The following is a 15,518-nucleotide window of genomic DNA, read 5'->3' on the forward strand; positions in this document are numbered from 1 at the left end:
TCCGTCAGCAGCTGTTATTCAGCGGCCTTGACGTAGGACGCGCGACTTTTATCCATTTCCCCATCGGTGATTCTGTGAGCGATCGCGAGGTCTGATTCAGTATGCCGTGCACACGCACTTATCCCAACTATCTTCACCTGGCTTACCTAGCCGCACCTTCTCATCCTGGCTCAGCAAACGTGCAACCAATTAAGCCAGGATAGGCCGCGCAAGCTAGGTCAAGCTGGGCTTGCTTAATTATCCTGGATTTCTTTATTCTGGTTTCGTGCAATACCCCTCTGGTTTCAGTCACTTTGAAACTCGAAGCAGAGGAAATGCTGGAGTATCTTCTGCCTTTGTTTCTTGAATCATATATAGAGCATCAGGTGGAGCTGGTAGGGGTGGGCATCAGTATCAGTTCGTAGGACATGGTGGTGATAGAAAGTTTATATACATATACATATATATATATATATATATCAGTGGGTCTCTGCTGACTTTTATCCTGGTGGAAGAACTGAGTCGGGTCAGGTATGCAGCCTGTGAGCTTCAGCAGAGGGTGTCTCCGACAGAGACGGAGGGAGGAGGAAAAGAAGAAAAAGGAAAATAGGGTTAATATTTATCCTACACAGTGTGTGTGTTTGTGTCTGAGGGAAGCTGCAAATGTGTTCTCTCAGAGATTTGATAGTGCTAAAAATAAATTCTCCCATGTATGTGTATGTATAAGCAAAAGCATTCTTCATTGTAAGCAAAGTGTTGTTCAGATTTGACAGATCTCATTTCCTTTAAGGTAAAAATTGTTCATGTTTGACAAGTTTAAAAGAACACACAAAATAAGTAGAAAGAACGCAATAAAATTAAAGCATCGTGATGAAGGTGTCCATAAGAAAAGAATGAGATTCTTATAAAAATATTTTATAATGCAAATACAAGTCAGCTAAGACTCAAAAACTATAGTTTTTCAGATAGACTTATGGATAAAATGTTCTATTTTTCTTTCCAAACAGACAGCCATCTTTTACAACCCGAAAGTGTCCTTGTGTGTATTAAGTATTAAGATAGTGGGATCCTACCCTATTTTCATAAGGTAGTGAGAGAAGGGTGGTAAATGAGACTCCGATATGAAAAATTCTCACCGTGTGATTGGGTGCTGCTCCACACGCAGACTTTGTTCTGGATATCAGTGGTGCCTGAAAGGAGTTCCTCCGCCGTCCCCTGTCGGTTAAGGCTGACCCAGGGGCTGAAGAATCCTTCAGGATGAGCAATCACGGGTTCTGGTCCTCTGGTCAGTTACTCAAGATATCCTGTTCGTGACGCCAAGATTGTTGTGGAATTTTATTATCAAAGATCACACACTGAGTGAGAACCAAAAAAAGTATTTTTATTAAGAGCTGATCAGCAATGGGAATCACACAGTCAAACAGCTTTGGCTGAGCGAGTCCGCAGAGATACACATGGGCTTGGTTAATATAGACTCGCATGACGTGATGGCATCAAGGTCGTTGGTGCAAATCCTCAGTACACTGTCTTCAGACCCTGCACAGCCTGGTACACAGTTTCTAAAGAATGTTATCAGTGGTGTGATGGGAGAGGAGAGCTCACTAAAAATTATCTGGGTACAAGTCGTTCTCCTCCTCAGTGAATCATAAGTCAAGGTTTTTAATAATACAAAGTATAGTCTACAGAATACAAGGGTTATGTATATAAATTTTCCATTACAGCCTCCTAAAGAAAAAGACTTTAGACGCCTTTATAACGAACAACTATAGACCGTCTCTAACCTTTTATTTACAAGATTATTGAGAAAGTTGTATTTCACCAGCTTCATGACTTTTTAAATGAAAGTGGAAATCTGGATAAATTTCAGTCCGGCTTCCGACCTCATCACAGCCCTGAACCAGCTCTGGTCACAGTGGTAAAACACTGGTTCTGGTCTAGTATCAGTCCTGGTTCTGGTCTAGTGTCAGTCCTGGTTCTGGTCTAGTGTCAGTCCTGGTTCTGGTCTAGTATCAGTCCTGGTTCTGGTCTAGTGTCAGTCCTGGTTCTGGTCTAGTATCAGTTCTGGTTCTGGTCTAGTGTCAGTCCTGGTTCTGGTCTAGTGTCAGTCCTGGTTCTGGTCTAGTATCAGTCCTGGTTCTGGTCTAGTATCAGTTCTGGTTCTGGTCTAGTGTCAGTCCTGGTTCTGGTCTAGTATCAGTTCTGGTTCTGGTCTAGTGTCAGTCCTGGTTCTGGTCTAGTGTCAGTCCTGGTTCTGGTCTAGTATCAGTTCTGGTTCTGGTCTAGTGTCAGTCCTGGTTCTGGTCTAGTATCAGTCCTGGTTCTGGTCTAGTGTCAGTCCTGGTTCTGGTCTAGTATCAGTTCTGGTTCTGGTCTAGTGTCAGTCCTGGTTCTGGTCTACTGTCAGTCCTGGTTCTGGTCTAGTATCAGTCCTGGTTCTGGTCTAGTGTCAGTCCTGGTTCTGGTGTAGTGTCAGTCCTGGTTCTGGTCTAGTATCAGTTCTGGTTCTGGTCTAGTGTCAGTCCTGGTTCTGGTCTACTGTCAGTCCTGGTTCTGGTCTAGTGTCAGTCCTGGTTCTGGTCTAGTATCAGTCCTGGTTCTGGTCTAGTGTCAGTCCTGGTTCTGGTCTAGTATCAGTCCTGGTTCTGGTCTAGTATCAGTCCTGGTTCTGTTGGATCTCAGTGCTGTGTTTGATATTGTAGATCACAGAATCCTGTTACACAGGCTGGAAAACTGGGTTGGACTTTCTGGAGCTGTTCTTAACTGGTTCAGGTCTTATTTAGAAGGCCGAAGTTATTTAGTCTAGTCTCCCAGAAAGACCAGTAGAAACTCATCCATGCATTCATCTCCAGTAGGCTGGATTACTGTAATGGTCTTTTAACAGGACTTCCTAAAAAGAACATTAAACATCTGCAGCTCATCCAGATGCTGCTGCTAGAGTTTTAACCAGGACTAAGAGATCTGAACACATCACACCAGTTTTTAAATCTCTACACTGGTTTCCAGTTTATACTGGTTTCCTGTCAGTCACAGAATAGATTTAAAAACCTTCTGATGGTTTACATCCCAGAACGGTTCAGGCCCAGAATACATCTGTTATATGTTCAGAGAATATAAACCTGAATGAACACTAGATGGCAGCAAACCACCATGTACGACATGGCAGGACTTCCAGTTTGCTTTGTTGCTTAATTAAGTGCAAAGTTTTTCTTTGTTATGAATTATTATAAAAGCAAGTAAAAAACATTATAAATATATGCAGTGGATTCATTAAATGTAGGCAGCAAACATTAGACTACTATTAAAGGTAAACAAATGAGTCAGTCCTATGAACACAAACTTTTTTTAAGAATCCCAAACACTGTAAAACACCAACCAATGGTAGGTGCTAACAAAGTAAAATGGTGTCTGGGTGCACTCCCACAGACAACGTCGCTGCTCGAGGTTCCTTCTTCCTTCTTCATTTGGGTTTCAGAGCATCTGGTAACGAAGGAAAAGAAGATTTTTACTTTCATTTGTTCTAATGGCAGCTCATTGATGCAGATTTACAGGACATTTAGGAAACAGAGAAGAACATTTAGAAGAACAGCAGACTGAACAGCAGGCTACAGAGTGTTCAGATTAAACCTGCATCTTAGAGACAGCTGGCTGGCTGGCTGGCTGGCTGGCTGGCTGGCTGAATGAATGAATGAATGAATGAATGAATGAATGAATGAATGAATGAATGAATGAATGACTTCCAAACTCTAGCATGAATCAGGAGCATGTGTTAGCATAGCATACGCAGCTCTACATACATTAGTTGTTGTTTCAGCCTGATTTAGATGCCTGGGATGTCATCAGGAGGAACCAGTGAAAGAAAACTGTTTTTTTTTTTAAATGTTTTTTTTTAGATGTTTTAATCCTTAAACAGAAACAGGATCCACAAACGGGTCCAGACATCTGAGGGGTATTGCACGAAACCAAGATAAGGGATTAAGCCGGGATATGTTGGTTATCCTGGCTGAATTTAGCCCCAAGTCGGTTGCATGAAAGCAGCTCAAACTAAACCCGGCCAAGTTACTGTGGTGATTTATCCGCTGCAGCTAGCCTGCTCCAGACCAGGCTAACTGCTCAGGCTAAGATTAATCCTAGCGAGTCACCTGCATGTCCAACGTCAATTCTATGAGGAATTAATGTGTTTTACAGCATGTCCATGGTCTTCCTAAGTATGGCGCGTCATTTTAATCATCCAGTATTAAAGGTCCCATATTATACACTTTATTCCCAATCTGAGACCATTCATTAATATCTAAATGAAATATTTCCGCCATGGTATGGACAAATCGACCCTCAGTTTGAGTGCAGCGGCTTCTCTTCACCTCCCTCTTTTTAGCAGCTTCAGAAATGTGCCGTTTATGGTGGGCGGAACCCTGGTGGAGCAGCTCAGCTGTTGGCTCCGCCCATCGCATCGCCCGTCATGAGGTGATTGACAGGTTAATATATTTTCAAGCTATCAGACTAATAAGGCCGAAACGATAAAATAACTGCCAGCTCTTACCTCTCCAGCTGTGTCACGGACAGTTGGTATTGAACCTGGCTTCAGCTTCAAACGGTTGGCGAAGCCTGCTTTCCATGCCCCCATGTTGTGGAAACAGTCCTCTTTGAAATGCTGGCCACAGACATGCAAAACCTTAGGAAGTTTTCCGGGTACATTTCCTCCAAAAATAAAATTAATCCACTCAGTCCTCGTGGGTTCAGTGGATGGAAGTAAAAAAACGTTTTCGTGTTAATTTATGCAGCCACAAACAGAACAGTGCTTCTGTCGCTTAGCCATGTCCGCTAACGAGGGTTGCCAAAGAGGGAAAAACACTGGGCGCTAGGTGATTTTTAGAGGGCGGGCTTTGAGAGCCGGTAGACGGGTCCATCGCTCTGTGGGGAGTGGTTATTGTCCCTTATGACGTCATAACGTACACGCTTTCAAACAAGCTCATTTCAGCGCTTACTTCCCTAGAGGTGGAGCAGGGGGGAGAGAGAGCGCCTGAAAGAGTTTCACACTTACGGGTCTCCTACACATGCGGGGGGACCAGTATGACTGTTCCAAAACCATTAAAAAGTGAATTTTGCATAATATGGGACCTTTAAAATATTACATATACAGTCACTGTACATTTAATCCAAATCTGTTCGTAATCGCAACAGCGTTTTTATATGGATTCCAGTTGCAGTATTATTATTCTATTCTATTCTACAGTCATTTAGCAGACGCTTTTATCCAAAGCGACTTACATTTGAGAGTAAGAACAACACAAGCATGAATTCAAACAAGATGGGACGTCATAATTAAGTGTTAGTCAGACCGCTTTTGAGTCCAGTTAGACCCAGGTGCTGTCGTGTAGTGCTAGTGCAGTGCATATAATTTATTTTATTTTTTTTTTAGTCATTTTATTTAAATACAGGATCACGATTTCATCACACAACATCAACTTGGTCATAAGTGCATGATTTCATCAGGCCAAGTGTTATATTGCTATGCTAATGAAGACTGCTCGTCAAATTGCTGTCAGAGGTTTTATAAATATGTTTTATTGCATTAATTGAGATTACAAAACACAGCGGATGAGGTTACAAAGGTGTATTCAAAGAAATCCGTGACGAGGGCAACGTAGAATATTCAGGTCCAACTCCCCTTCACCTGTTCCCTCTTCATAATGGCTTGCCCTTTTTCGGAGGATGTGCTGGACGAGGAAGCCCGCATCCTCAGAAGAGCATTCAGACGTGAACGAGTCTTGAGGGACAGCTCACATCCCCTGGCCTTTGGAGATGACTATGTCATTGAGAGATACAGATTTTCGGTTTCTGGATTTCCAGGTCCAGTTTTCTGAGTGTCCGGTGTTTAATCTCAAGATCCAGCTCCATTCCTTGGAGCTTTCTCTTTTTGAGTTAGCTTTTAACATCTGCCAGCTCTCTCTCTCTCTCCAGGTGCCCTGAATAAAGCGTTCTGACAGTTTGTGAAGTCTGTAAAGGAAATGTCATGTGCAGTAGAATTGCAGTACTTTGTGTACCTTGTATGAAGCGGACAGTTATCTACTTTGGAGTCACTTACCAGCCTGCAAAATGTTCTTATATTTAATTTTTTCTTGCTGCCAGGTCCTTTTATGGCCAGACAGGTTTGTCCTTTATGAAGGACAGAAAGATAAAATAGATAAAAACGTTACATGAGGAAAATAGATTAAATGACACATTGTGGATGATTGTTTGCACCTAATCATACTCTACATTTCCTGAGTAACATGCACCTGCTTGTCACTCTTAAAGTATACAACAGTTAGTGGATTTGAAAAGTAACTCCTTTAATTGTAGCCTAATTATGACAGTTCCAGTGGAGCACTGTTTATTAATTGTACAGTTTTTGACCACTTACGCATTGAGCCGGTCGGCTATTGTCTGCCAGGCTCTCTCGCGTTCTTTACTTATGGCATTGGTTTTGCCTTTTTTCCTTATAATATCCTTAACTTCGTCAGAGAACTCCGTCAGCAGCTGTTGTTCAGCGGCCGTGACGTAGGACGCGCGACTTTTATCCATTTCCCCATCGGTGATTCTGTGAGTGATCGCGAGGTCTGCTTCAGTATGCCGTGCACACGCACTTATCCCAACTATCTTCACCTGGCTTAACCTAGCCGCACCTTCTCATCCTGGCTCAGCAAACGTGCAACCAATTAAGCCAGGATAGGCCGCGCAAGCTAGGTCAAGCTGGGCTTGCTTAATTATCCTGGATTTCTTTATTCTGGTTTCGTGCAATACCCCTCTGGTTCTGTCATCGTGTGCAAACACCACAGAGGTGGTGGTGGGGAGGAGGATTCGAGCTGGTATCCATCTTGGATGACTCTTCCCAGCCTCTCCTCCACATCCTGAGCCGGCTGCGGAGCTCCTCCTCCACCAGACTGACTCAGATACAGGAGGTCACTCCCGTTCCAGGAAACGCCTCCTTCCACCGCCGCTCACCAGGCCTGCAGACTCATCCACATACAACTCTCTCTCTCTCTTTGTAATTTGGTTATTTCTTTCATCCCTCTCTCTCCTACCACACTGTGTACATGTTGAGTTGTTCTTGGTAATTTGTCTTTTCATCTATTTACTTTTTAGTAAACTGGTTATTCTATTATATTTATATATTTATTTATTGTTTTATAAAGTTTTCAGTCCTTTTTGCTGCTGAAATGAAAGAATTCCCAGTTTTGGGATCTGTGGTGGTGAACACTGCTTGTCGCTGCTTAAAGGGCCACTGTGACCTGTGAAGCTGTGATCTGTGTTGTGACTATTACGGCGTTCTAGCAGACCAAGGTCTCCTGAAGCTGATATTTGGAAAGCTAAGAATAAACAAACGATGGATGACGGGAACCGGCTCCCAGATGGCAGGATGAGACGGGACTAGTCCACCTGACCCGGCCCAAACCTTGTCAGCTGCTGCAGTGGTTACATCTGCATCTACCGAAGTCATTAATCTAGCTTCGCGGTGCACCCCTCAGGTTAAACAGACTGACAATAACATAACAGTAAGCTGGAAGGGAGCAGGCCCGACACACAGGAGGTGAAATAATGGAAATAAAAACAAGGTTTACTTAATGACTGAAAAGGTCATTTTGAGTCAAATATGGAGGAAACCTGATATCTACATGAAAGGAAGTATTGATCAGAAGGTAACAGCTTACTTAGTCCAGACAGTACAGCTGACACCATGAGGGGAAAAATGGCCGTCTTCACAGTCTTCACAAACTGTATCACTTCTGGTCGTTCCTGAAAAAGGAAAACAGGGTCATTCTTTCACAGGCCCAGTTTTCAGACTCCGAACAGACTGATTTAACTTCCTCACCAGCCTCTTTTATGCTCTGTCCGGGTACACAGGATGAATGTTTCTCTGCCCAGCTGCATCCTCCATTAGCCGTCAAACTTCTGCAGAAATATCCACGTAAAGCATCACAAACTGCGTCTGACTTCGCTGTGCACTCCTGCTTGGCAAACAGGCCTTGGCCTAAAACAGAAAAACCACAACTGTTGAAATTACAGCTCACGTTTTGCTTAACGTGACTCGACTCTCCACATGACTGTACCTGTGTCACAGAAGACGCAGGGGAAACATGCTCTCAGTCCATTAGGCTGGTTCATGAATGTCCCTGTCGCACAGGGACTGCACTGCGTTCCCGACTCTATCGTGCACTCTCTGCGAACAGTCGTTCCTGTTCACCACAGCACAAAGTTCATGTCAGTACAGTTCACACCGAGACGCTGCAAACAGCAGCCATGGATCAGAAACAGATTAACCGTGCACACGTGCAGGACCCCATCATGACCCGCACAAAGAAACACCACCACAGCTAAAAGTTTGACTCCATTAAACTGCAATTAAACTATTCTGCAGGTTTTTTCTTTGTTAATATTTTCTATGTTTTGAGATCAAACTTTAAAAAATATTAAAGATCACGTGTTAACAGGACCAGCCTGTCATCACCAGTTCCTCCCCACCGCCAGCATTATGTAACCACAAGACGACGACTATCACGCCTCTTTCCTTCATGGCGCTGGTGGAGCAACCATGGCTGCATGGTAGCTTACCATTAGAGCGACATGGCTGCTGCATCGCTCAGCAAAGGTGGCTGGAACATCGTTTTTCTTGTATTATATATGAAGTCTGGGTAAAATCATGTGACCTTTTCTTTTAAAGAGCTTGTTTTACTAGAAACACTCGATGGGTTTCGCCTCTGCAGCACGTGCTCTCAGCACATGCCTATGATGAACCGCAAATTTCGTACCGGGCTATGAACAGTGAGATGTGGAAAACTAAACAAGAAGTGTGTTTTCAATATGAGTAATTTAGCAACCTAAAGCAAGATGAGGTAAGAAACCAGTTTTGGTTTTTATGTGTTTGTTACAGCTCGAAAGTATTACCCTGCAGTGTGCAGAATCAGCGACGCAACCACAACTTACTCTCTTTTGTTTTTTACGTATTGTGAATGTTTATGTGCCCCTTTATATATATATATATATATATATATATGTATGTATATATATATGCATTTAAGGAGCACCAAACAGTTTGAGGTGAGTTTCAGTTTATGAAGGAATTATTACATAAGTTATTTTAAAAAGTGGCCTAAATGTTTATAATGTGGTTTAAGAGCTGGATGCTTTAGCTAAAGGGGAAATTTTACAGTTTCCTCCAAAGTTTAAAACTTATAAACGCAAACCTAATCCAGACTAGACGAGGCATTCAGTGTAGTCTGGAAACTTGTGTGGGAAAAATTAAACATAACTTGATTATTACAGCAATACGAGCTTTAAAAATCAACACTGTGAGGATAGATTGGGCAAAAACTTTATTATTACTTTCTGACACCAGAGGATACAACAGGCCACTGTGGTACCGCTAAGAAAACCGGATTGAGAAAATTCCGACGGCACTTAAACGCAATTTTACAGTAGACAGGATGGGAGGAAGGAAAGGGGGGAAAGGGGGGAAGGTTGGGGAGCGGTACAGGTCAATAAATAAAAACATCAAATGTATATGAGGCGTTTCTAGTGTCTCGTGTGACAGACATTCATGGCATTGAAGAGGGAGGGGGAGGGGAGTTAGTTTCGGTTTTGATGTTTTTGTTTATTTGTTTACTTCGTACCTTCGTTGCACATCGGGCAGCACTGTCCGTCACTAGATGTGAACTCTTTGGCTCCGCAGCAGAAACCTGATGCCACGATGGTACCAAACACACACACTGAAACACACAGAACAACACCACGACAGCCGTTAGACACCACCCGTTCTCAGCCTCCATCTCAGGAGAAGCCTGAGCAGACGTCCTCCTCACTTACCGAAGACCAGCAACCTGCCACCCATCTTACATCAAGACATCAGGGCATCACGTGGACGTTGGCAGACATCACGTATTCATAGTTTTTCTGTTTAATCGTTAATAACGTGAACTTTATTTATCAGCCTTATTCATCAACGCGGTCATAAGATGGCAGAAAATGTTGCCAGATTGAGGAGAAAATCCACCATTTTCAGCATTATTTAGATACCGTCACATGTTTTGCTGCTGCAAGAATCTGAAAATAATCAACCTGACCTACTTACACCGACTCAGAAGGCAGGCCATGTCTTTTTTTAGAAAACACTGCTTCAACACACAAACACAGTGCACATAACAGGATATGTACACGTACACAACTCTATAATTACTGGAAAATGCTGATAAAACTGGTTTTTGGAGCTTCTGAAGGCTGTTTACGCCTCTGTGGTGGCATCAGCTTTGTTTATGGGCTTGTTTGCTGGGCAGCTTATCAGCTGGGAACAGACTGATAAGGAAGGAATCTCTGTACAGAATGTACCCTGGATGGAGAAGCTGTGATCCATGTTGGAGTACAACCCCGTCCACAACACCCTGACACAACTGCAGACAAACTGCTTCACTACCAAGTATTGATTGATTGACTGGAAAAGTTTATTTAAATAATGACAAACATAAAAACAAAAAGAGATTTAAAAAGAAAAGTAAAAAAAGCAAACACTAAAGTTTAATAGGATAGTTTAAAAAGCGTAAACTTATCTAATCCCACCCCGGTAACAACCCTTCTAGTCATCATCACAATCATCATTAACTACTAAGTATTATACCATCAGAAGTAATAATAACAATACTTGGTATACACAATCAATCTCTCCCTAAAGAAAACATTTTTGTCATGGAGTTATACATAATAATAATAATAACAATAATAATAATAATAATAATAATAATAATAACAATAATAATAATAATAATAATAACAATAATAATAACAATAATAATAATAATAATAATAATAATAATAACAATAATAATAATAATAACAATAATAATATTGCGGCTACCAAACGAAAACCTTAGCCGCGAAGAGTATGAGGTTGGGTCCTTGGGTTGTAAGATTGATGACGCGCTTAAAAGTTGCTGAGAGATATACGCTGAGATCCAGAATGCTTTCAGATGATTTATTTTCGTGCTGCACAGAGCTATTTCAGCGTATTCAAGATGAGTTATTAATTAATGAAAACCCAGAGAATCGAACAAACTCCAGATGATGATAGAACAGTGCTTGTGGTGTGGAAGATATGCAAAAAGGCGTGCGGTCAACAAAAATTACCGGCTACCCTAACCCCGACTCTTTCCATCCGTATCACCGGTGGGTGTGCACCTTTATACACTTCCGTGCCTATACATGCCCACTCCCACGTGATTCACCTCTGCAACACACACACACACATTATCTATTTCACCTCTGCGTGTATGTCTCCTACAAATAATAATAATAATAATAACAATAATAATAATAATAATAATAATAATAACAATAATAATAATAATAATAATAATAATAATAACAATAATAATAATAATAATAATAATAACAATAATAATAACAATAATAATAATAATAATAATAATAATAATAATAATAACAATAATAATAATAATAATAATAATAATAATACAGGATGTGAAGTAAGGTAGTATTAATGAATAATAAAGAATAGATTGTAATCCAGGTCCTGCTTCATTTTATTTATGGTTGAGATATTTTTACCACTTTATTTTTGCCATGAGAAGTACTGCTATCATCGGTCCCTCCATCCTGCAGGCGTGGGACTGAACAACCAGTACTTCTCCCTGTAGTTAACACACACACACACACACACACACACACACACACACACACACACACACACACACACACACACACACACACACACACACACACACAGTATGAAGCCAATATAATGGGCTGATAAAATCCATTACTGTACATGCTGATCATTATAAACATTATTTTTATTACCTACAATCATGTTTGCATTGGAATTTGCCCACAGAGGGACTAATAAAGGCATCTTATATAAAATACGCTCTAACAGCACACACACACCACACCAGAATACTCCTGCAACGTAGCAACAGAAGCTGCTGGACAACGTTTGATAAGTGATTTATTTCTGTTTTAGTAGAATTAGATGTAAAGCAGACATTGCTACACATAGCTTGACTGGGGTGCAGGTTTTCTTTACATCTTTTTATCTTGAAGGTCTGCAGTTTCTTACATAAACTTCCTTTGCAAAACCACAATTACTGCTGCCACAGAGCTGCTACATGATGGGTTAAAAGGTTCAACTTCATGCTAAAGCTAATCTTAAAAAACAAAACAATTAAATCTAGAAGCACTCAGAGAGTGCAGACTGCTCCCAAGCTGTCATAGCTGCTTCTTACCAATGACTTAAGCTCTAACAGTAAAATTATCCCCATCTAGTAAAGAATCCTGGATCCAGGCAGGGATCTGGACCATCCCAAAATCTAATCACTCAAATCAATCAGATTTCCTGAAAATTTAATCAAAATCTCTCCCTAACTTTTTGAGTTCTGTTGCTGACCGGCAAGCAGATACACATCCTCTGCTTTAGCTAATAAAAATCAGGAAAGGGAGCAACATGGAGCAGGTCCAGGAACCTGGGCCAGCTACACCCAGGAATTTTAACCTCTGCCTACAATGCAGCTACTCAACCAGGTGAGATAAACACCTCAGAAGACATCAGTGTTTACTTAAAATAAAAGAAGTTACAGTGAAATAGCTGAGGATTATCTCTGGGGTCTGACTGCTCTTTGGTCCTCCTCCCTCCTTATCATAACTCATGTTTGCATGATCTTACCAACTAAAGCCTCCACCAGTTCATACAACTTACCTTTTCCTAACATGCTGCTTAGTTTGAGGCAGAGACTGTGGAGCTTAACAATCCATCTGTTCATCTTCTCAGTTGGTTCCTTCCCTGCTTTCCCATTAAAAACAGAACATCCATCGTTTAATCAGAGATGTAAACTAATCCACGCTCATTTATCACAAGAAGCCAGATCTTCGTCTCTTACAGGAAGTTGTTAAAAAATATTAAATGTATTACTAAAAATAAAAACTCTTATATGTACATCTAACCTAACAAACAGATATTTACAGAACTTCCATCTAACCATCTAGTTTGTAGATAAAATACAGTAAAGCCCACCTATCAGAACAGGATAGAGTCTGCTAGCGTTTAGCTGAATGACTCACATCAGTCAGTTTAGAGGCAGGTCTGCAAACACTTGTCCTCTATCACGTTTCTCATCTCAACCTGAACCTCAGGCATCCTGTCTGAAATCGTGCTGCCTGCTATAAAACCTGCAGACCTCCGCTTGTGTTTCAAGCTGAGATCTGCTGTTGTGCAACAGTGATGTAACATGTGCAACTTGTGCACAAATGTAGCTTGTATTTTTAATTAAAATGCCTTATTTAATGTGTTATGGGTCAGGAAATATTTCTGTGCCGTTATAGCGATTTAAATCATCCCAGGGTTGCAATTTGCTAAAACTCCCATATGAGCTCTATTTACAGAAGCCCCAGTCTGGCAACACTTTAGGTTAAGTAACTTAAATTTGACCGGAAATAAGTGTGATGAAGATCTGCTGGTGCCTGTTTTTCTTCCTGATTACAAGACACAATCTTTTAGTTATATAGAAACTTTTAATATATATATATATATATATATATATAATATATATGTTTTATTATTTGTTTGTACAGCGTCCTTGGGTGCCCTGAAAGGCGCTTTAAATACAATGTATTATTATTATTATTATAATATATATATATATATATATATATATATATTATAATAATAATATATATATGGATATATATATATATATATATATTTATATATATATATATATATATATATATATATATATGGATATATTATATGTTAATTTACCAGTAAAATATCATGTTACCATCACTTTCCTAAAGACATAGAAAAACTTATACAGTCAATAAGACTCAAATAACTAAAAAGACTTTAAAAAAAATTGCATCCTTTATGTGAATCTCTGCATTTGGTCTTGTAATTTTACATTTGAACCCCAAACATGGACCTAATTGGAATATAGTTTGGTGGACAAAAAAACAGTAAAAACAAACCCATACCTACTGATAAAGCACAAAACTGGCAACCTTGTTAAGTATAGGAAGTGAAAAGCACGGGGCGTGCAGGGCGCATGCGCATACATAATACCGCAGGGCAGAGCCATTAAATTAGAGCTACGACACACATACTTTCTTTGGGTGTCGCCACCCTCAATGAAACACTCTAGTGCTGGGTAGCTCCGTCTGAACATGGTTTTGGCGTAGAAATACCACCAGAAACATCTCGCACAGAGACAGAAAGACACAAGTCAGTAATACCGATGGTCGCTGTATGAACGGCTGTCGGTTTGCTGTCCCCGGTGCTGGTTGGACCGGTGTTCTGTCAAAATGCGATGCCGCAGGGCAGGCTGAATTTATAGGTTCATCTGTTTACCCGATCAGAGCAGAATACAGTGCCTCGTTGAAGGTAGCTGAGTAAATGGCTGAGTTTACCTCAATGCACCTTGAAATGACATTGTTGTGTTGTGCGGTTGCGCAGAATGCATAGGTAGCAAGTGTTGGTGCGTAGTACGGAATAAAGGCGGATTAACAATCCATCAGTAGTTAAAGAAACGAATAAATAAACGAATAAACACAACGCTGACAAAGTAACGATAGCCTTTAACAGAAACAACAGGAACCTTTGGAACATTTTAATTTATACATAAAGTGGAGCAATTTTACAGCTACACCTGAAAGTATCACCTGGACGACTTTCGAGTCGTTAAACAGCATGATTTGTACTCAGACATTACTGAAATATGGGTAATGTGTAGTGTGCTAAGTTAAATTATAAGCATTAAAGATTAAAGCCACAGCGATAATTAAACTTTAGTCACTTCTGTTTTAGGCGCATAAACCCACGAGTCCATGTAACTGTAACTGTAAAGTTTATTAGCAGACTCAAGTCCATATGATTCACAAATAAAATACATATAAAACACACAACTAGTAAATAACTAAGTACATAAAAAACACAGATCACCTAAACTACATACAGACATTTCATCCTTAAACTGGATGAGTAACGGGCACAACTCTGGAGGGGATCTGAGAGAGCCACCACAAGTGCATTTGTGGAGACATCCAGGCGCTGCAAGAACTTATACATATAATTCCTCAACAGCGCCTTGAATGTCCTCACCCCAGCAGAGAGTCTGGTTCTGGTACTGCTGGCTCTCCAGGATTTTACTGCATGTGAGGGGACAGATCAGTTACATGGCAGATAGAGGAGGCGGAGATAGATCTGCCCGGTCAGCTGTCACATCCAGCAAAACGGAGGCTTAGATAATTTAGCAATTAAAACCATTCAGTCATAATCTGCCTAAAACTGTTTGTAGAGCGGATAAAAAGTTTTGTTTGCTTTGTGCTTTACCAGAATTTTATTATTCTCAATGCAAAAGCCAGACGATGCTTTGACTGTTATTCACTGTTCGTCTACCCATGACCAAGAAGGTCTGCATTGACTTCTCTGAGGGTCTACTTGCACAAATGACCTAGTGCAGGCCTGGGACTGCACTAAAGCCAAGAACACCAAATCTGGACCA

The 15,518-nt window shown here is 40.8% G+C and overlaps 1 protein-coding gene across 4 annotated transcripts; it reads right to left on the minus strand.

Moving 5' to 3' along the window:
- Positions 1 to 2,970: 2,970 nt before the first annotated feature.
- LOC121652120 (tumor necrosis factor receptor superfamily member 14-like) lies at positions 2,971 to 14,388 on the minus strand. 4 transcript variants are annotated; one of them, XM_042004709.1, is made up of 9 exons: positions 14,251 to 14,388; positions 12,719 to 12,802; positions 11,572 to 11,654; positions 9,820 to 11,230; positions 9,627 to 9,722; positions 8,067 to 8,192; positions 7,829 to 7,987; positions 7,668 to 7,752; positions 2,971 to 3,456 (listed from the first exon to the last, which is right to left on the minus strand). In XM_042004709.1, the coding sequence occupies exons 4-9, from the start codon at positions 9,842 to 9,844 to the stop codon at positions 3,303 to 3,305; spliced, it is 645 nt and encodes a 214-aa protein (XP_041860643.1). In that variant the 5' UTR covers positions 9,845 to 11,230; positions 11,572 to 11,654; positions 12,719 to 12,802; positions 14,251 to 14,388; the 3' UTR covers positions 2,971 to 3,302. The 4 variants fall into 4 exon arrangements, with proteins under 4 accessions (XP_041860643.1, XP_041860642.1, XP_041860641.1 ...); XM_042004708.1 differs by having other exon boundaries at positions 13,997 to 14,388; XM_042004707.1 differs by lacking the exon at positions 14,251 to 14,388 and adding an exon at positions 13,034 to 13,134.
- Positions 14,389 to 15,518: the final 1,130 nt, after the last annotated feature.

The sequence above is a fragment of the Melanotaenia boesemani genome, chromosome 13 (assembly GCF_017639745.1).
Source record: "Melanotaenia boesemani isolate fMelBoe1 chromosome 13, fMelBoe1.pri, whole genome shotgun sequence".
NCBI lineage: Eukaryota > Metazoa > Chordata > Actinopteri > Atheriniformes > Melanotaeniidae > Melanotaenia > Melanotaenia boesemani.

Bases quoted from the DNA above. Each gene is read 5' to 3' on its own strand.
- LOC121652120 (XM_042004709.1), bottom strand. From the start codon at position 9,844: ATGGGTGGCAGGTTGCTGGTCTTCG. The intron at 9,723-9,819 runs GTAAGTGAGGAG...TGTGTGTTTCAG, and splicing joins TGGCAGGTTGCTGGTCTTCG to TGTGTGTGTTTGGTACCATC. The intron at 8,193-9,626 runs GTACGAAGTAAA...TGTGGTGAACAG, and splicing joins CTGCCCGATGTGCAACGAAG to GAACGACTGTTCGCAGAGAG.